The sequence below is a fragment of the Pituophis catenifer genome, unplaced genomic scaffold (assembly GCF_029215685.1).
Source record: "Pituophis catenifer annectens isolate HBS135680 unplaced genomic scaffold, rPitCat1.0.hap2 SCAF_11, whole genome shotgun sequence".
In the NCBI taxonomy this organism is placed as follows: domain Eukaryota; kingdom Metazoa; phylum Chordata; class Lepidosauria; order Squamata; family Colubridae; genus Pituophis; species Pituophis catenifer.
Window position 1 is genome coordinate 11985209 of NW_027256891.1, and position 22726 is coordinate 12007934.

General features: G+C 42.2%; 1 protein-coding gene across 1 annotated transcript; it reads left to right on the forward strand.

The window, feature by feature from the left end:
• Positions 1-3696: 3696 nt before the first annotated feature.
• Positions 3697-21365, forward strand: LPAR4 (lysophosphatidic acid receptor 4). Its single transcript, XM_070951802.1, has 2 exons — positions 3697-4033; positions 19980-21365. The coding sequence occupies exon 2, from the start codon at positions 20114-20116 to the stop codon at positions 21158-21160; it is 1047 nt and encodes a 348-aa protein (XP_070807903.1). The 5' UTR covers positions 3697-4033; positions 19980-20113; the 3' UTR covers positions 21161-21365.
• The last annotated feature ends 1361 nt before the right edge of the window (positions 21366-22726 follow it).

Sequence of the window (22726 nt, forward strand, 5' to 3'; positions counted from 1 at the left end):
CTCCTCCTCCTCCCCTTCCTCCCCCTCCTCCCAAACCCCACTCCCTTCTAGTACTGATGATATTATCTAGTTTGGTAATGAAATGTTTGCAAGAAAACAACCAAGCTCAGAGAGCACCAAGGACCCCCTCATTTCAACCCCGAGTCACAAATTATTATTCTCCTTTATAAATCTATTAAAATTCTCAGGCTTGAGGGACCTCTTCTCTTTTGCTCTTCCGAATAACTTTATTCAAGATTGCCGGTATTTTCAACAGATGACACTCTTATTACCGTACACCGTCTAGAAATACGTCTTTATTGTAGAGAAACAAACCCATCAACAATTTGCTCCCATTTAAGGAGCTGGCCTTACAGGATGGGGTGGTACAGGAAAGAGCAATGCAATTCCTGTAAATCAGGACCAGGAAATTACTTGGAGCTGCTGGAGAAGAGTTGAGGTAGCTTCAAGGTTCTTGTGGAAAAGACGCACAAAGGCTGTTGAGGACGGGCAGAAAGGAGTGTTTGTTTGCTAGTCTGGAGTTCTTTTGCTCTCTCTTCCAGCTGCACACATACAGTATATACACTCACACACAGACACGGAGCTCCTGTAGGTTGTTTACACCTGAAGAGACTGGAGAAAAGGAGACTCTTTTCAATTGAACATTAAAAAATAAAGATTGCTCCTTTGGGTTCCTTGATGGAAATTCTTCCTTAGAGCCACAATGGCATAAGTAGATAAATCAACCAAGCTTGGATTGATTAACTTACTAATGCAATTGATGCTAGAGAAGATCCAGCTTTGGATCTCAGAATGACTTAGTGAGATGCTTGAAGCCATGAATTGTTAACCACAGTTTAGAGTTTAGCATGCCGTACACTGAGAGCATGTGCACCAAAGGCAAATTCTTTGTGTGTCCAATCATACTTGGCCAATAAAGAATTCCATTCCATTTCCATTTCCATTTCCATTTCCATTTCCATTTCCATTTCCTATTCTATTCTATTCTATTCTATTCTATTCTATTCTATTCTATTCTATTCTATTCTATTATTCTATTCTATTCTATTCTATTCTATTCTATTCTATTCTATTCTATTCTATTCTATTCTATTCTATTCTATTCCATTCCATTCCATTCCATTCCATTCCATTCCATTCCATTCTAATTTTATTCTGTGATGTGGTGTGATGTGATGTGAATTCTTCCTTAGAGCCAATGTGATTAGTAGATTGATCAACCAAAGCTTGGATTGATAAATCTACTGATGCAATTGACCCTAGAGAAGATCCAGCTTTGGGTTAACACAGGGGTCGGCAACCTTAAACCCTTAAAAAGCCACAAAAGTCCTAACAGAAGTCCCCATTCAATTCTGGAGCCGACCGGAAGCCCAGTTCCCCCACCATAGCGTCTCCTCCTAGTGCGGTGTCCTTTTTCCTCTACCTCTCCTAACCAAAAGCCCTATCAATTGTGGAGCCAACCGGAAAACCCTTCCCTTGCCATAGAGTCTCCTCCTGGCACACCATGCTTCCCCCCCTCCCTAACTTGAAGCTCCTCTCAAAATTGTGCCACCGACCAGCGACAGGGAGCCGCAGCAGAGAAATGAAAGAGCCACATGCGGCTCCAGAGCTGCGGGTTGCTGGCCTCTGGGTTAACATGACTTTATGTGATGCTTGAACCCACCCCATATGGGTGGTTAACCACAGTTTAAGGCTTAGTGTGTGGTGTCACAAACTCTGCCAACAGGTCTAGTAGGAGAGACGAATCTGCATGGAATTGGGCAATCTGAAAATTGTCTATGGAGTCGGGCAACTTTTTGCACACCCTCAATACTTCCCCAGTTGGGTGGGACAGACTGTCCTAGGAAAAGGGGGTGGGGGAAAAAACTCTTCACCACTACTCTGAATGTTTAAGGGGGAAGGTTAAATGGCTTTGGGCCATGCCAAGCACCTCAACCCATCTAATGCTTCTAACCCACCACTCAAGAGAAAGGAAAGGTTTTGTGGGTTCAAGTAAAAGAATGAAGATCAGGGAAGTAGGTGTGTGTGTGTTTATGTCTGTGTGTGTGTGCTCAGTGGCTAAGACGCTGAGCTTGTCGATTGGAATCTCTAGTATAGGTCTCATGCATGAGCAGGGGGTTGGACTAGATGACCTCCAAGGTCCCTTCCAACGCTGTTATGTTATGTTATGTTATGTTATGTTATGTTATGTTATGTTATGTTATGTTATGTTATTTGTGCGTCAGGGGTGAAATGTAAAATTTGTTACTACCGGTTCTGTGGGCGTGTCTTGGTGTGTGTATGGGGGGGAATGTGACTGGGTGGGCGTGGCCGATTTTTTTTTTTAACTTTTCAAAGCATTTTTTCTGCAAATGTAAAAAAATGCTTTGAAAAGGCTCTGATGATCCCAGCTGTGTTGCCTGATTGGCAGAGGCTTTTCAAAGCATTTTTTTTTTTTACTTTTAAAAGCATTTTTTGGCAGAAGATGTTGTAGAAAAAATGCTTTTAAAAGTAAAAAAAAAAAGCCTCTGATGATCCTGCTGCTCAGCTGAGCATGGTGGGTTGGGGGTGGGGGGGGGGGCAGGGATTTTTGCTACTGGTTCTCCGAACCACCCGCCACCATCGCTACCGGATCAGATGATCCAGTCTGAACCAGGAGCATTTCACCCCTGGTGTGCGTGCATCTGGACAGAGCAGACTTTCTCAATCTTGGCAACTTTTAAGATGGGTGGACTTCAACTCCCAGCATTCCCCAAATGAGCGTGGCTGTCTGGGGAATTCTGGGAGATGAAGTCCACCCAACTTCAAGTTCCCAAGGTTGAAAAAAACACCGGGCTAAGACCGATCCTTAGTTTAAACCCATCCAGTGGTGGGATTCAGCCAGTTCGAATCACTTTGGGAGAACCGGTTGTTAACTTTCTGAGCAATTTGGCAAACTGGTTGTTGGAAGAAATCATTAGGGCGGAGAACCGGTTGTTAAATTACTTGAATCCCACCACTGAACCCATCTATCTTCAATTCAGGAGCCTGGATAGTTCTGCAGACTAAGCACTGTAATTTAACACCAGCTGACTGCAATTAAAGTAAGTTCGACTCTCGCCAGGCTCAAGGTGGACTCAGCCTTCCATCCTTTCTAAGGTAGGTAAATTGAGGACCCAGTTTGTGGGGGCAATAAGCTGACTTTGTATAAAATATACAAAAATATGAAGGCTATTGCTCAACCCACTGTAAGCCGCCCTGAGACTCCGGAGAAGAGCGGCATATAAATCAAATTAAAAAAAAATAAAAATCAAGCAACAAACGGAGAGCCATCAGTCCGGAGCGCGCGCCCCCAGTCCCGTTTCCCTTTCCTTTGCCATCGATCTGGCCAAGGATCCCCCCCCCATCCAATTTCAGTTTCCCACTCAACGGGCAACTCAATGGAACCTTGGAGTAAGTTACCCGGGGGAGGGAGGGGTGTTGAGAGAAATCCGATCCTCCTCCTCCTCCTCTTCCTCCTCCTCCTCCTCCGCGAGCTCCCCCCTCTCATCTCAGCCCTGAATGGGGGCGGGGACAAGAAGGCAAAATCAAAAGGAGGGCCGGTCCGCCCCCCGCCCCCCCCCCGGATCCTGCCACGATCCGCTCGCCATCCAATCCCCTTCGAAGACCCCGTTTTTTTCCCCCCACCCACCCCTCCGATCCCGGCTGCAGCCCCTCGTCCTCCTCCGCCGCCTCGCCTCCCCGTGCGCGGCGCCCACGGAATTGGGTCGGGGGGGCGCGCTCTCCCAGGCTCCGCCGGCGGCTCCTTCCAGCCCGGCTTGGGAACAAAGGAAGTCGAGCTCGGGCTGGTGGTTGCTCTCCGACCGGGATGAAGGGCTCCCCTTCCTAAACCCGGGGCTGGACGGAGCGCAGAGAGAGAGAGAGCGAGCGAGCCTGGCCGGAGATCCGAGCAAGGGATCCGGGAGCAGATCGATGGATGGCGCTGCCTGGCATGCAGCTTCTTTGCAGCCGATCCGGAGCGAGGGGGAATCTCCAGGGTCCGGGGATCCCGTCTTGAGCGGCTTCCCTTTGTTGGGTAAGGCGATCCAGCGATCTACTGTGGAGTGGAGGGGGCGGCCTGCCTGCCTGCCTGCCTCCCTGGCGCGCGTGGAGAGCCTCTGCAAGCCCGATCCTCGGGGGGAGAGACCCTTTGGAAAAGCGGCGGGGGCTTTCTTGGAGAAGTCCGCGTGGAGGAAGGTGGGTGGGGGATCCTTCTGCCTTTCCCCCCCTCCCCCACGAGATTCCTTCTAAAAAGTCTCAGCTGCGCTTTTCCTAGCCCCGCCCGCGCCCTTCGATCGACTGCGGGGATCGACTGCGGGGGTCCCTGTACAGAAGGGTGAGGGGTCGGGATCCGAGCGAGGAGGAGGGGGAGTAGGAAGGGGGAAAAAAAGGCTCTTGTTTGCTGGGAAGTTGGCAAAAACTAACCAGCCGAGCCGAACGCTTTTCTTTCTTTCTTTCTTTCTTTCTTTCTTTCTTTCTTTCTTTCTTTCTTTCTTTCTTTCTTTCTTTCTTTCTTTCTTTCTTTCTTTCTTTCTTTCTTTCTTTCTTTCTTTCTTTCTTTCTTTTTCTTTCTCTCTCTCTCTCTCTCTCTCTGTCTCTCTTGTGCTTTCCAAAATATTTGCAAAATCGCTTTTTTTTCCCCCTCCCCAAGAAAATACTGTATATTCTAATCATGCGTTTCTGAAGCTGCTTAGCTTAGAGAGATCAGAGTACTGGCCGTCTGGTCTCCTTAAAGTAACTTACTCTTGAAATCCGTTTCGATCAAGAATTGAGGAAGCCACTAGATTCCAGAGCCTGGAGCAGCCCTCCAAAATGTTCATGGGAGATAACTTATCGAAGGCTCCCTTTGAGAAACTTTCCCTCTGGGAAAGTTCACAGAAGTTGGAACCTGAAGTGATCTAACGTGGCTACTTTTCCCATTTCCCCACTGCAAAATCCAAATAGTGGCATGGTCCCATATTTGCAGAAGGCCTTTGGGCTACTTAGCCTCTCTCTCTCTCCCCCACCCCTGCTGAAACGCCCCCTCCCAATATCTTTAAAGGCTAAATTTTAAGTTCCTAGCCCCATAAGAACAGTGAAGTTTTTTTCACACCACAGAAATCACTCAGAGCCATGAAATGTTCTATTTCTCTTTTATGATACTATAACAAAGTTTTTTTTTAAAAAAACAACAACCTAGGAAGAAGAAACAACATTGTGTGAAACTTACTTTTGTTTTTCTGAAGTAGCTTTTTTTTTCTGTGTGTATTCGTGAGTCAAGGTTTCAGTTTGCTGTTATTATTTTTCTCTAGGAGCTGTTGTATAGGTAAAAGCTACTGATCTTCTGCCATTTTTTTAAAGGTCAAATAAAACGAGCGGAGGCTAAAATTGGATCCAGGTTCCAGATGTTTTGAAATCTAATACTGGGCCACAGTTTAGTAGTTCAAACAAGGCACTGTTCATTTCAGTCGGTTTTCCCATTGAAATATAGAAGATTATGCATGGATCTTAAGCTTTTTTTTCATTCCGGCTGGAGAAAGCTGAATATTCTCCGACTGGAGAAAGCTGAATATTTATTAAAGGTTTATCCACAATTAATTCCCATTCATCCAAGGGATTCTGTTCCTAATGCCCGTGTTTACAATTACAAGATTAAATGCTTCAGCTTTGCCAGATCCTGACTATTCTGATTTTTGGTATTTGTCTTTCAAGAAAATTCTATATATGCAAATGTTTTTAAGAGACCACACTCATTTTCTATTGCTATTGATATTACTGTCCTTAGCCTGCCAAGGACCAGAGTTGGCAAATCACTAAGGGTCTACACTTTTCTGAACTTTTCCAGATGTAGAGTTTATCAAAGGTTTATGGGAGCATTCAACTGATTGGGAATAAAATTTTGGAGGGGTGCTCTAGGATCTGGAATCTAGTGGATTCTTCAGTGTGGTAATGAATGCGTGAAAAAGGGCATAAAGCAGCATCTCATGTCTCATTATAATAAGAGTTAGGACAAAGCAGAATAATAACTGTTTCCTAGTAGTAAAGGAGAATTGATGTACTACTGGAGTCAAGTTAAGGTTATATCTGCTAGCAATGTGTCTGATCAAAGGAGAGTGGGGTTCTCAAGTTAAACGAGTGATAATGAATTCAGGTATCTACAGGTAGTCCTCAACTTACGACTACAATTGAGCCCAACATTTCTGTTGCTAAGTGGGACAGTTGTTAAGTGCCTCGTTTTATGACTCTCTTGCCAACAGTTGTTAAGTGAATCACTATAGTTGTCAAGTCAATAACAGGGCTGTTAAGTGAATCCGGCTTCCCTGTTGACTTTGCTTGTCAGACAGTCCCCCGGACACTACAGCCGTCATAAATGTGAGTCAGTTGCCAAGCATCTGAATTCTGATTATGTGACCATAGAGATTGCTGCAACGGCTGTTAAGTGTGGAAAACGGTCATAAGTCACTTTTTCCAGTGCCGTTGTAACTTTGAACGGTCACTAAATGAATCGTTCGTGTGTTTTGACAGATTAACAGAGTTGGAAGGGACCTTGTAGGTCATCTAGTCTAACCCTCTGCCCAAGTAAGAAACCCTACGCCATTTCTGACAAATGACAGTTCAGTCTCTTCTTGAAAGCTTCCAGTGATGAAGCTCTCAAAACTTCTGAAGGCAACTTCTGTTCCATGGGTTGATTGCTCTCACTGTCAGAAAATTTCTCCTTATTTCCAGGTTGAATCTCTCCTTGATCAGTTTCCATCCATTATTCCTTGTCTGGCCTTCGGGTGCTTTGGAAAATATGTCCTCTCTGTGGCAGCCCCTAAAATATGGAATCGTGTCTCCCCTGGTCCTTCTCTTCACTAGACTAGCCATGCCCAGTTCCTGCAACCGTTCATCGTATGTTTTAGCCTCCAGTCCCCTAATCATCCTGGTTGCTCTTCTCTGCACCCTTTCTAGAGTCTCAACATCTTTTTTATAGTATGGTGACCAAAACTGGATGCAGTACTCTAGCTGTGGTCTTACTAGGGCTTTATAGAGTGTTATTAGTACCTCCCTTGATCTTTATTGTATCCTTCTGTTAATGCAATTTAGGATTGCGTTGGCTTTTTTGGCTGCCTCCTCACACTTTGGCTCATATTTAGCTGGTTGTCCACTAAGACTCCAAGGTCCCACTCACAGTTACTGCTCTGTTGAAGACTACCTGCATCAGATTCCATTCAAATTTGGCATGGACCATCCCTGTCTGAAGGAAAGAGCTTGACAGCTATCTCGCTTAACAATATAAATTCTGGCCTCAGTTGTGGTAAGTCGAGGACTGCCGGTCTAGCAGAGCCAAATATACAAAAGTATGAAGGCTATTGCTTAACACATTGTAAGCCGCCCTGAGTCTCCGGAGAAGGGCGGCATATAAATAATAAATAAATAAATAAAATAAATAAATAAAAAAGTTTTCTCATGTAAACCAAACCAGCTAAGAATAATTGCAATCTCTCTGATTTAAACCAGATATTCAGGTGGCCTGACCCTTAATACAGGTAGCCCGCAACTTACAATCATAATTGAGTCCCAAAATTTATGTTGTTAAGAGAGAAATTGGTTAAGTACGTTTTACGACCTTTTTTCTTTTTTTTGCCACATTTATTAAGGGAATCGCTGCAGTTGTCATATTAATAACACGTTTGTTAAGCGAATCTGGTTTTCTTGTGGAGTTTGCTTGTCAGGTCACAAAAGGGATCACGTGACCCCCCCCAGGACAACACAACCATCATAAATGTGAGTCAGTTGACAAGCATTAAATAAAATAAATAAAATAAAATCGGAATGCAAATCACATGACCATGGGGTGTGTGTGCTCTAACGGTCATAAGTGTGAAAAATGGGCATAAGTCACTTTTTCCAGTGCTGTTGTAACTGCAAATGGTCACTAAATGAACCATTGTAAATTGAGGATTACCCGTAGAATTTAAGGAAAAAACTAGAACCAGCTTGTATCCTCACCAACTTCTGCAGCTGATTCAATATTCCTGTGCCTTGTTTCTGCTATAACTACAAATGCCCCATGAATTTCTGTTTCTTCTTAAGAGTAGCGATGATCACAGCTGTTGATCATATTTAAGAATCTATTGAGTACCATTAACGTACTCAATAGTATATCATTCAGGAGTACAACATCTGTACTTTCCAGATGTTACCGCATTACAACTTCCATCCTTCGGGTTTAGTCATAGTCATTGGGGCAGCTGGAAAGATTAGTTCAAGGCACTCTTTAAATTTAATGGATACACATAATGGATGTGTAAATTCCTATTTCTCTACCTCTTCTAGAAAGTCCTTGTACTTACAACTTAAAACCATTAGGAAGAAGGGGATTCAGACAATAAAATAACACCCTGGATAAATCTGAGAATAAAAGAGGAACTAAAGTCTATGGAGGAATTCATGTTGTTATTAATTATTATACTAAACTGCTTTGACATCCAAAAATAGTAGTCCTTAATGTTCTACGCTCCTATGTAACTAAAGGATTTTTATCTGCCCTTTTAAAAATAAGTTTATTTTATTGCGTCTTAGCTCCCAAGAGAGAATTATAGGTAATCTTTTGAAAAAACAAACGCATTTGTATTGTTTATTAAACTCAAAGGAGATCTATAGTGAAGCATTTTGTATTGTGGACAATAGATAGATTCCACAATATCTCATATATTTTTATTATATATAAATAATAACAACTATATATTTTTGTTACATTTTTAATAGAAGACAACTGGCAGTTTTATGTCTTTACAGAAATATAGGATGGGACAATCCACAGAATGCCACATCCGTTCAGGATCTTACTAGACCTTGGTAGCCTAAATAACATTTTTGCTCATTGCACTGAATTAATTGCTCATTGCAGGGAATTAAGAGGGGGAATGAATAGCTCTGAAAATGTTGGTGATGGCCAAAGGGACTGAAAGGATAAAGAATACAGGTAGTCCTTGATTTACGACCACAATGGAGCCCCACATTTTTGTTGTTAAGTGAGACATTTCTTAAGTGAGTTTTGCCCCATTTTATGACCTTTCTCGTCACCGTTGTTAAGTGAATCACTGCACTTGTTAAATTGGTAACCCGGTTGTTAAGTGAATCCGGCTTCCCCATTGAATCTGCTTGTCAGACGGTCGCCAAAGAGAATCACAGGATCCCGGGACATTGTAACCATCATAGTTACGGTTGCCAATTTTCTGAATTTTGTTCACATGACTTTTGGGGATACTACAATGGTCACAAGCGTGAAAAACGGCCCTAAGTCGCTTTTCTCAGACATGTTGCAACTTCAAACGGTTACTAAGTGAACTGTTATAAGTCAAGGACTATTTGTATTCTTGTTTCAACTGCAAAAGCAGAGCTGCCGCTCGAGCTCTAGGTCATACGATCAGCTGCTTTTACCTGCAGCTGCTTTTCCAGTGAGTAATTGGAAGCTGTCATGGGTAAGAAAAAAAAGACGAGAAGTCTTAGCCAAGTGACAAAATACTATATTATTTTGCGAGTCTCCACTTTTCTTTTTGCTAGACTTCATGAGAGGAAGTACATTCACGAGAAGGGCCAGCTCAGTAATCTTATTTTCTAGCTGGAAAATAAGATAAATTTGCCCTCTTAGAGCCATTTATTCAGACAAATTTAAGGACTTTATAGTAAAGAGAATGTATATTTGATTATTCATATAATAACTGCAGCTAGGATTGTATTTGCACAAAACTGGAAAAGTGAAGAGATTCCTACAGATGAGAACGCAATTAGGAAAATATTAGAATGTGCAGAAATGAATAGGTTAACACTTGCAATTAAAGAGAAGGAACAAACTGAATATTCTAATGTATGGGAACTATTTTACCGATGGCTAGAGAATAAATATGAAAGTTAGAAACAAAAGTAGTTTAGTGAAATATAGAAATAAATTAAGAGAATTTTTACAGTATTAGACATGCAATATAATATACATTGTTATATACAAGATATACAAGATAAACAATGAATACGGCTGTAAATTTTAATTGTTGTTGCACAAAACATTTGCACCCAGGCGACACACTGTTTAATGGAAGATGGATTGTTTGTAGTAAAATACAATTTTATATATATATGCATATTCTTTCTAGCCAGGTTCCACTTACGTAAGCTAAGTTGTTCCACAGCCCTAATTCTGTGAAATCTCATTCACAAATCTCATTGTGAAAGAGATTTCACAGAACTAGGGCTGTGGAACAACTTAGCTTACGTAGGTGGAACCTGGCTAGAAAGAATATGCCCATAAAAGCCTACGAAAAAGACATATATATATATATGACAAATTTAAGAACATAAAATTTGCTGGTTGGAGCAAATTTTGGATTGAGATCACCTTTATTTCGACAAATAACCGTCCCAAGCTATTTGGCTGTGGTATCACTTGATCTACTACTACGTGGAAGGGTTATCCTGAATCCTAAAAAGTCTACAGTGGCTACCACATTTGGTGTTTGGAGGAGATGTAGAAGAGACAGCGTGTACTTTTCCTGTAACAGTCCCTGCCCTGTGGAACAGCTTTCCCTAGAATCCAGCAGCTCCCCAACCCATTAGCCCTTCATAAAGAGCTTGTTCTTCTCCCAGTTGGTGGGTTAGAGCAAATGGATATCTGTGGATGGTTCTATTTTTTTTGTTTTTTTAATTTGATTTATATGCCGCCCTTCTCCGGAGACTCAGGGTGATGTGCCTACAATGTGCTCAGCGATAGCCTTCATACTTTTGTATATTTATACAAAGTCAGCTTATTGCCCCCACAAACTGGGTCCTCAATTTACCTACCTTAGAAAGGATGGAAGGCTGAGTCAACCTTGAGCCTGGCGAGATTCGAACCTGCAGTAATTGCAGGCAGCTGGTCTTAATAACCAGCTTAATAACAGGGTGCCTTAGACCACTGTACTACCACTGTACTACTTGAATGCATCCAAGAAGATGACTGTGTCACAGGGTGGTTGGGGTTGATTTTTTGGGTTTGATACTTTTAACTGTCTTTTTTGGCTTTTGCTGCTGTTGTGAGTTGTGATACGGTTGCCATAGAAACCATAGGCCAGGTTCATCTGCGTAGCCAGGAACGTTCAGTGAGAATTCATTACTCTTTTTTTTTTAACGTTTCCGATTAACTTTTAGATGAGAAAGTTAATCGAGATAAATTTATTTCTCTCGAAGTGGCAAAAATGCGGCTACCTTATATCTCAGCATCACCCACAAACCATTGCTATAGTTCCTGTTGTTAGGGGATCGTTCGTTTCGTGTTTTTTGTTTTATTGAGTGTATTATTTTTGGTCCATGACCGAAATAAAGTTTTGTCTCTCTGCCTGTGTGTTGCGAGCTGTCCGGAGTTGTGTTCCAAAGACGGGCTGGTGAGGAACAATCGTAAGTCACTTTTTTCAGCGTGGTCATCATTTTGAATGGCGGTGAAAGAAATGGTTGTAAGTTGAGGACTAACTATAGTGGAGTTCAAGAGTTTCATGACCTGGGTTTGTCATCCATCTCACAAAACCAAGGAATGAATTTTTGAAAATCTGCTTGCAGAATCTGATATTTGTTGTAAGCCTACCAATTTTCTTCCTGCGTCTTCCTTGTTGTTCCCGTTTCCTCAAAAGAAAATAGTTCCCAGCCTATGACCGTAATCAGGTTTAACTCAAAACAAACCATGCATTTTAATTTTTAACTGTTCCCTTTAAGCAAAAAATAATCCTTTGCAATTGGTGGTTTACCCTGAGAGTTTTTAATAAAGAAGAGAACTGTTAATCACCCTGTATGGTTTCACAAATGTATTGTATTTGTCTCCCTGTCTGTCTCTTCCTTCTTTAAATAGGACAATAGATTATTTAAACCCAACCCATATTATATTATTAATACAATGCATCTAAAGAGATTAAAATGAATACAGTCTTTATAATATTGTTGTATTGTATAGTTATGGAATCATGGTGTAATGCCCACATCAAGGGTTTTAATACCATGTTTAATGCATAATCTATCTATTTATGTGGTCTCTAGAAGTTGAAAATATTTGATGGTACATAATCATTTAATAAACAGAATGGGAAGCAGAAAATCAAATGTTTACACATGCGAGTTGTTTAAGAACTAGTCAATTGGTTTTTTTAAATAGTTTTAACATTTGAAATTGGCTGTGGCAAAAAGCAATTTTTTTTTCTACTTGGTTTCATAATAGTGTTGATTTCGGTGGGACACGAAGACGAATCTGATATTAGAATAGAACTGGATCAAAGTTCCTTTTCCAGAACAGTTTGCAAAGATACCTCTTGCAAATAAATCCCTTCTGTTCAGGAAAAATACGGCCACTGGATATGCTTGTTATCCTGGGCAATAATGTTGTTTCTGTTTGCTTTCGATTTAGTGCTTTGCAAACAAATTAGAGCTGGTCCAGTTGCACAGCGCATGAAGCTATTGGGGTACTTAAGCCATGATTCATGATCTAGGTGACTCAGCCAGTTCTAATTTTTTAAACAAACTATGCCCCAGCACAGGGATCAGCAACCTGTGGCTCTGGAGCTGCATGTGGCTCTTTCACCCCTCCGCTGCAGCTCCCTGTCACTCAAAATATGCGTCACAACCGCCAGTGTGCAACACCCACTGGGACGCGATTTATTGAACTTTTCAGCGCCTCATAGGCCAACCATGGATAAATCCAAGAAAAGAAAAGTTTCAGAAGAAAACAGAACGTTTAATTCGACTACATATGCTAGTTTTGTGGCCACTCAAAAAATAGTCAGGCACGGGTAGGGTTTTGTGGCTCCCGGTGTTTTCTTTTCTGTGGGAAACGGATCCAAATGGCTCTTTGAGTGTTTAAGGTTGCAGACCGCTGGACTAGCACGATAGGTGAACCCATGCAACATGGAAAGCAAACTTTATCTACAGTATAACAACTATTCTCCCATCCCAAAACATTTCATATTTCAGATCAAGATTCTCTGGTTCACACTCTGGCTATTTAGTTGTCTGTTTATCGTATATTAACATACCTGTCTGTCTTTCTATCAATCATCTATCATACCCCTTCTTTATTATTCTTACAAATAACTCAAGGCAGTAAACATACCCATATATGACATAACCTGCAGTGGTGGGTTGCTATCGGTTCACCCCGGTTTGGGAAAACCGGTGGCAGTGGCGGGAGGCTCTATCCACCCACTTGGATGCTTCTGCGCATGCGCAGAAGGGTTGTGCGTGCGCGCCCATGAGCAAACCGGTAGTGACAGGTTTGAAACCCGCTCCTGATACCCTGACTATCTAGCTGCTTGTCTTGTCTTGTCTTGTCTTGTCTCAATCCAAACACATTGGTGGCGCAGTGGTTGGAGTGCAGTACTGCAGGCTACTTCTGCTGACTGCCGGCTGCCTGCAATTTGGCAGTTTAAATCTCGCCTAGCTCAAGGTTGACTCCGCCTTCCAGCCTTCCAAGGTCGGTAAAATGAGGACCCAGATTGTTGGGAGCAAGAGGCTGACTTGACTCTGTAAAACCACTTAGAGAGAGTTAAAGCACCGTAAAACGGTATATAAGTCTTAAGTGTTATTGCTAAGTGCTATCTCCCGTCATTCTTATTTTTACAAATAAGATTGCGAACATACCCAATACACCCTCCTCCTCCTATTTTCCCCACAACAACAATCCTGTGAGGTGGATTTTGCTGAGAGAGATGGACTGGCCCAAAGTGACCCAGCTGGCTTTCATGGCTATGGCAGAACTAGAACTCACAGCCTTTCTAACCTGGTGCCTTAACCAGTAGACCAGCTGGCTCTGACAACAGCTGAAATTTCTTAAACACTAAACACAGAATAACTGGACACACTTCAGTTCCAAACTAAACTCAAGCCATATCTAAGAGCTGATTTGCTTCTTCTCCTTCCCAGTTTCAATAGACATTTTGCCCTGGACTTCAATACTTTTAAAGTGGATTTGAGCTGTTCTTGACGAATTAAAATTAAACATTGTTAATACTATTGTTCTCCAAGTCATACAGTTAATGACTTCCCCATTCGGTTGCATGAATAATTAGATTTTCTGAGTGTCTGCTCTCCATTCCCAAGGCTTTTGAGGAGCCCATAAAAGACATATGCATCTTTGAAACATTTATTTGGATATGCATTTGGATATGTTCACCGCCTTGAATTATTTGTAAAAATAATAATACTTCCTTTGGTCCACCCCCCCATAAGACACAGGCAATTGGAAGGGAAAGGAAAAGTCTTCAAGTCAACTCAACTCAACTCTTGGAAGCTTCATGCATGTGTCCATGGCAATCAGAAGAGGCTTGGGTGATAATTTCACTTTCATGCTTAAAAAAAATAGAATTGTAGATGCCCAACTAGCAAACCAAAAATATTGCATAAATATGTTCTTTTCGTGAGTTTAAATACAAAGTACCTGAAAACTACCAGACTGAACTTCTATATGGAGTAGATGAATTGAGTTCTAATAGGGTGCGCATTGTGCTTTACCATAGCCAGTGAATTTCTTTGTGAATGTTTTCAGTTGCTGGGGCAACAGGAAAAAAAGGGACACATGCATACAGACAAGGGATAGCTATTGTGCTAGCTCCCTCACAAAAGGAACTAAAAATGAAAGAATAGGCTTTTGTATGTCTGTAGGTAGCAAATATAAAGCGGTTTGTAAACAGAATGGCAGAACTTGCTAACCAACATTTCTATTTGCATCTGTCTGGCTTTGAATATATAGAAAACAGAAATATCAGCCCCCGCAGAGTCAACTTAGAATGTTATATGTAATTAAGGGACATCTTTATTAATGGTGATGCATGTGAAGTTGATTTGAAAGTGTGTGCATGCTCAACAAGAAACATTATTTATTTATTTATTTATTTATTTATTTATTTATTTATTTATTTATTCAATTTATATGCCGCCCCTCTCCAAAGACCCAGTAATTTTAGTTGCATTTTATCATTGTTGTTATTTTTTGTTTTTGTGAGCCTCTGAAGACTTGTACATGCACAAAGGTGGGATATATAAATTTAATAGTCTGTAGAGATTCTCAGTCATCCAGACAGGGGTGAAATGCTACCGGTTCGCACCGGTTCTAGTGAACCGGTAGTGATGAAAGCTACCAGTTCGGGCGAAATCCTGCTTTCTAACGAATCTAAATCGCACGGCACCAGCTATTCTCCCCCCCTTGCTGTTCTACTTGCATTGTTAAGCCTCATTTTTCCGCACGAAGCACGCGTTTGGTGTGTACTGTGCATGTGCGTGCAACATGCTTTTGGTGCGCATCGCACATGCGCAGGCAGCAAACCAGTGGCAATCTGCGGAGGATTTCACCACTGCATCCAGGTCATGGTTGTTTCAAAGGAAAAAACAAGAAAGTCCAGTTGCTTCCTGAAAAAGCACCTCTGGGATACAGGGGACTGGAGGCTAAAACATATGAAGAACAGTTGAAGGAACTGGGTGTGTCTAGTTTGATGAAAAGAAGGACTAGGGGAGACATGATATCAGTGTTCCACTATCTCAGGGGCTGCCACAAAGAAGAGGGAGTCAAGCTATTCTCCAAAGCACCTGAGGGCAGGACAAGAAGCAATGGGTGGAAACTCATCAAGGAGAGAAGCAACTTAGAACTAAGGAGAAATTTCCTGCAGATAGAACAATTAACCAGTGGAACAACTTGCCTGCAGAAATTGTGAATGCTCCAACACTGGAAGTTTTTACGAAGATGTTGGCTAACCATTTGTCTGAAGTGGTGTAGGGTTTCCTGCCTGGGCAGTGGGTTGGACTAGAAGACCTCCAAGGTCCCTTCCAACTCTGTTATTCTATTCTATTCTATTCTATTCTATTCTATTCTATTCTATTCTATTCTATTCTATTCTATTCTATTCTATTTTATTCTATTCTATTCTATTCTATTCTATTCTATTCTATTCACAACAACAAAAGATTGCAAAAGCATAAGAAAGCTTTTGAGTTTATTATCATTTGTTAATGTTTTATGGCTCATTCAGGTGTATTTTTTAAAAAATATATACAATGGAACACAGAAATATTTGTCTCTTGCTCAGAGCTCAAGAGTGGGGTGAGATGTACTTCAGAGGAAAAGAACCTTTCTCCTTGACTTTTGCCTGGGCAGGAATTACATTAAACCTATTTTCAGCATACAGTATGTATTTTTTTAATGTTTCTCTAGAGATTCAGTGCTGTCACTGCAGCCAGAGGTCATTTGGTTTACAAAACAAGAGTTCTGGATCCTCATGTGGTTTGGGATAGAAATGACTCACCCTTGCTCCAGAATCTTTCCTTTTTTGTGAAAGTTATGAATATTTGTGAAAGTTATAAATATAAGATTATCTATCTGTCTATCTATCTATCTATCTATCTATCTATCTATCATCCATCCATCCATCCATCCATCCATCCATCTATCTATCTATCTATCTATCTATCTATCTATCTATCTATCTATCTATCATGTTTCCACAAAAATAAGATCGGGTCTTATATTAATTTTTGCTCCAAAAGATGCATTAGGGCTTATTTTCTGATTAGGTCTTATTTTGGGGAAAATACAGTACTAAATGCATCCATCTGGCTGACAATCTTAACTGGGGCGCATCCTGAAAAATCATGCTAGGATTTATTTTCCGATTGAGTCTTATTTTCGGGTATCTGTCTATCTGTCTGCCTGCCTGCCTGCCTACTATTGTCTGTCTGTCTGTCTGTCTGTCTGTCATCATCATCTATCTATCATCTTGCAGACTAAACTGGCATATTTTTAAAAAGCAATACCCACAATTATCAAAATGCCACAATCTTTAAGAAGATCATAGAAGCATTAAAAAGAAGGTGATTTTTTTAAAAAAAAATCTTGCCTTCGGGACTCACTTATTCTAACACCGCTTTTAAATAAAATTATGCCCCGTCCGTCAGATTTAACTAAATACATCTCCGTTGTGGTCTTTTTTTGCTTCTTCCTGGGCTTAAGTCCTACAAACAAACCCTTCATGGTTCAAATTCTTTTGGAGAAGTTGTGTACCCTGCATTGTCTGTCTCTTAACATTTGCTCCTCAAATCCCTACAGATGGCAACGGACGTGGTTCTTTCCCCACCCCTCCCTTCTGCTGCTTTACACACTGGGTCAGATGTTAGAGCCTGTCTTACAACAGGAAACAAGCAGCTGGAATGTCTGTTCTGCTGTTGTGCGCCAGATGTTTGTTTCCCTTCTGCCAGTCACCCAACTCTTGCTAGCATTGTCTTCAGATGCTTTATGCACTTTTGTCATTGACACGGGGAAGGGAATTACACGGAGGAGGTTATCTGCCCACTACAAGAATAAATTCTGCATTCTTGGTGGAAAGAGGGTCTGTTTCCCCAGAAGAAAAGGCTGCTTCCTTCAGTTACGATCCAGATGATTATCTAGCAATAGGATAAAAAGATGAGAAGTTTTCTTAGCCTAACGGAGTCTCAAAGGTGTTTTTCAAAAGCCAATTGGACTTTTTTCATCTTCTTTGCTTCTCATCCAAAGAAGCTTCTTCGGTTCTTCAGATATCCTAATTGAGATTGTTCAATCTCAGGCTCTATAGCAGAGGAGTCAAACTCAAGACCCGCGGGCCGAATCCGGACTATATGGTGCTTAGATCCAGGGACCGCCCTGGAAACAGCAAAGGACCCACCCGTGGTACCTCTACCAATGTAAACAGAGCTCAGGAGGACTGTGTGCACCCCACCGGAGCCTGTTTTCGCTGGCAGAGGGCTAGCAAAACAAATTAAAAACAAAACAAAAGGATAAGAGCCTTGGTGGTGCAGCAGACTAAAGTGCTGTTAAGTAGCACCAGCTGCCTGCAATTACTGCAAGTTCGAATCTCACCAGGCTCAAGGTTGACTCAGCCTTCCATCCTTTCGAGGTAGGTAAAATGAGGACCCGGATTGTGGGGGCAATAAGCTGACTTTGTATATAAAAAAAGAACACCGCTTAGGGGGGGCCGAGCATATACTAAGCAGGTATATACAAAAGTATGAAAGCTATTGCTTAATAGCTTAATAACTATTAAGCTATTAATAGTTAACTATTAATAACTATTAAGCTATTGCTTAATAGTAAAGCTTATTACTATTGCATTGTAAGCCGCCCTGAGTCTCCGGAGAAGAGCGGCATATAAATCGAACCAATAAATAAATAAATAAATGTTTCCCCTTTTGCATTGGAGCATCCAAGAAGGGACAAGAAAGGAGAAAGGGAAAGAGGAAAAACAAAGAAAAAGAAGGGAAGATGGAAAGAGAGCAAGGAAGGAAAAAGAAGGAAAGGGGAAGTAAGAAAAAAGGAGAGGGAAGAGGGAAGGAAAAAGAAGGGAAGGAAGGAAGGAGATTATAATGAGAGGGAGGGAGGGTCTGAGCCTTAGCACTTAGCCACCACAGGTGCCCCCGACACAAGTGACATCTACCTGCCCCTCCTTCCCCCCCAGGTCAAACACAACCCTCATGTGGCCCTTAACGAAATTAAGTTTGACACCCCTGCTCTATAGCAAATAACATTGCAGCCAAAACAGCACTGGGCAAAAGTTTAGAATGATTCTATTCAAATACTTTCAAAATAATGCATGTACATTTTGTATAGCAAACACGAACAGGCTGAAGTTTGGCTGCAATTGAGGGATTTACCTGCCTTGATGGTCTGGTTGAGTTCATACTACAAACTAGATACCTGTTAATAAAACGGAGTCACTCTGCATAACTAGCAAACAGGTACAATGGGTTAATGTGATGGTTTGATACACACAGCAGGTTAAGCCCACAGCTGGGTTCCCATATCGATTGAACCAACATATTTTAATCAACTACATTTTAACCTAACTTAGTTGGTTACGTGAGCTTAGCTTTATATTTGTTGATCAAATTTATACACAGTCTAAGTGACTCTGAGCCGTTTACAAGTAAAAAAAAAAAAAGCCATAAAAACTTACAAAAAGTAAACCAAATTATGTCTAAAAGAAGTACTAACTCAAGAGTTACTCTCTTAGCAGACATAAAATGTGAATGAGGGTTTGAATTCCTCTAGTATCATGATGGGGAACCTATGGCATGAGTGCCACAGGTGGCACACAGAGCCATATCTGCAGGCACGCGAGCCGTTGCTCCAGCACACATGCGTGCACCGGCCAGCTGATTTTGGGCTGGCCCCACCCATGCCGCCCCCCCCTCCCAAAACAGGCCAGGTCTTCACATGGCCTGTTTTGGATGCCAGGTAAGTACAGGGCTCACGTGGAGGCTCTGGGAGGGCGAAAAAAGGGCCTACCGGAAGTCCAGAAATGGGTCGTTTCCAGCCTCCGGAGGGCTGGGGGAGGCCGTTTTCACCCTCCTCAGGCTCCAGGAAAGCCTCTGGAGCATGGAGAGGGCGAAAAAAGGGCCTACCGGAAGTCCAAAAACGGGCTGTTTCCGGCCTCAGGAGGCTTCGGGGAGGCCTGCTAGGCCCAAAATGGGGTGCGGGGGGGGGCAGCGCTGGGGGGTCACGCATGGATGCCCAGGGGCAGTGTGTGCAGGGGGGCATTGAATTGTAGGTGTGGGCATGCGCGAGACACGCTTTCATCACGCGGAAAAAAAGGTTAGCCATCACTGCTCTAGTACATCAACTCAACATCAACTCTGTTCCTTAGATGCAGAAAGAGATAGGAGGAAAAAATAATTTTCACTTAATCTGAACGTTGTAACCGGACATCATAGAATGTGTTTTCTGTGAGATCCTTGGTGGTCTTTGAACTTGGTTGACTTCTTGCAGAGGTTTCATTGTCAAGCCACGTAATGTCCTCAGTGCTAATGATGTTACCTAGGTTGATAATGAAACATCTTCAAGAAAGCAACCATGTTCAGAAAGCACCAAGAGACCCCACTGTTTAACCTTAAGATACAGATGTTCTCTTCTATCAGTGTTTTTTTTTAAGTTGTGTAGGACTAAAGTCTCTGAGATCTCATCTCTTTCCCAACCTTTTTGTGTTCTTCAGGAGAAAGGTTTACATCATGATTCTGTGGCCGCAAGCTTTCAACCAACAGAAGGTGCTTCTTGAAGCAGTGGGGGATTCCTGAACTTCAGTACATGGATGCTACTTAATTTTGCTTCACCAAGCGCAGCGCTGGAATGGGAAATCACAGCAACAACCATACCTGCGTGATCGATGATTCCTTCAAGTACAACCTCTATGGAGCTGTCTACAGTGTGGTCTTCATCCTTGGCTTAATCACCAACTGTGCCTCTTTGTTTGTCTTCTGGTTCCGCATCAAAATGCGGAGCGAGACAACCATTTTCATGACCAACCTGGCAGTCTCAGACTTGCTCTTCGTCTTCACTCTCCCATTCAAGATCTTCTACAATTTCAACAGGAACTGGCCCTTTGGAGACCCTCTGTGCAAGATCTCAGGAACAGCCTTCTTGACCAACATCTACGGAAGTATGCTATTCCTCACCTGCATCAGTGTAGACCGCTTCCTCGCTATTGTCTACCCTTTCCGGTCTCGTTTGGTTAGGACAAGACGCAATTCAGCAATTGTGTGTGCAGGGGTATGGGTTTTGGTACTCAGCGGAGGGATCCTGGCATCCTTGTTTTCCACAACGAATACCACCAATGGCATAACAACATGTTTCGAAGGGTTTCCCAAAGACGTATGGAAGACCTACCTGTCCAAGATTACAATATTTATTGAAGTGGTTGGCTTTATCATTCCCCTTCTGCTCAACCTTACATGTTCATCGCTGCTTCTGAGGACCCTCAGGAAGCCTGCCACCCTCTCCCAGATTGGCACGAACAAAGAAAAGGTGCTCAAGATGATAATTGTGCACGTCACCATCTTCGTGGTGTGCTTTGTCCCCTACAATTCCATCCTTTTCCTTTATGCCCTTGTACGTTCTCAAGCTGTAGCCAACTGTTCTCTGGAGACCTTCGCCAAAACCTTCTACCCAATCACCCTGTGCATTGCCACTCTCAACTGTTGCTTTGATCCTTTTGTCTACTACTTCACTTCGGAATCCTTCCAGAAATCGTTCTATGTCATTCCTCATCTCAAAACAGATTCCCTTTTCAAAACCGAAACTCCTCTAACGAAAGTTCCCCTGCCACCAATACAGGAGGAGATGAGTGACCAGATGATTACGAATGGGGGAGACCTGACCTGTGAATCCAATTTTTAACCCTGAAGCTTTCTGCACTAACAGTAGGATAGGCATTGAACTGCAGAGAACTTGGTATTAACTCAGTAGGTGGGAATTAGATAGAACAAGTATGTATGAAAAGTCAAGCAGATGCTCTTCCTTCTGAAAACATATCCTCGTGTTTTAACTCCAGTAACGTATGCACATTTGGCTTTTGAAGCATCAGAATAATAAAATATTTCATCTTGTCCTTATTCATTCCTTCCTCTGCTGATTACTGTTAAAAAGGTAAAGGTTTCCCCCAGTGGTGGAATTCAATTTTTTTTACTACCGGTTCTGTGGGCGTGGCTTGGTGGGTGTGGCAGGGAGAGGATACTGCAAAATTTCCATTCCCATCCCACTCCAGGGGAAGGATACTGCAAAATCCCCATTCCCTCCCCACTCATGGGGGAAGGATATTGCAAAGTCTCCATTCCCATTACACTCTGGGGCCAGCCAGAGGTGGTATTAGCCGGTTCTCCGAACTACTCAAAATTTCCGCTACCGATTCTGCAGAACCTGTCAGAACCTGCTGAATTTCACCCTGGTTTCCCCTCTCTAGTCATGACCAGCTCTATTTTCATCTCCATTTCCTAGCTGAGGGAGCCAGCATTGTTTGAAGACGCTTCTGTGGTCATGTGGCTGGCATGACCATACACTGAGACCCACGGAACGCTGTTGCCTTCCCAGCAAAGTGGTACCTATTAGTCTACTTGCCTTTGCATGCTTTCAAACTGCTAAGTTGGCAGGAGCTGGGCCAAGAATGGGAATTCACCCAATCATGTAATGCTTGGATCTCAAACTACCAATCTTTCGGTCAACAAGCCCAAGATCTTAACTGCTAGGCCATTGTGTAATTATGGAGCAGTGGCCTTTCCCTCCAAATCTGATGGGGTAGAAGTAAGTTTGTTCTCCCAGTTCTCTTCCTCCAATATGGAGAGAGTGGTTCCTGCTCGTGTAAGTAAACTTCCCCTCCAGTTTCCCTTCTGAAATGAAGAATGAAAGTAACCCAACATAAAGCTTCCTTTTTGGGTAGAATATTAATGTATAAATATCCAAATGATGAGTGGAATGTTTGTCATATTGGAGGCACTTGTCAAGCTAGCATGCATTTAGAAAGATCTTAAGAAGCAGGATATGCTATCATTTTTGCTTAATATGTAGTCATCCTTCTTCCACTTACCTCTATTTCTGGTTCTGAATTGCAAAGAGGACAATTGCAGCCAACAACAATGGGTAGATATTTCCATTGCAAATGCTGGCAGGATAAATTTCCGTTCGTCTTTGCTCAGGAACATCAAGATTGACAGTTTCATGTAAGGAATTGGTTTTTGTTTTTTTTTTGCAATGTTTGCAGAGGAATTTAAAAGATGGGGGAAAGACATTCAAGGGATTAGTTAAGAAAAACAAGAGGAAGGGTTGGTTCAGAACACAACAATGTTCTCCTGAAGACTGCAGTTGATGGAATCAAAATACACCATCGTTCATCACGATGAAAAATCTACACTAAGACTTTCAGTCATGGGGACAATGCAATAGTATTTATATAGTATGTGTGCCGGGGTT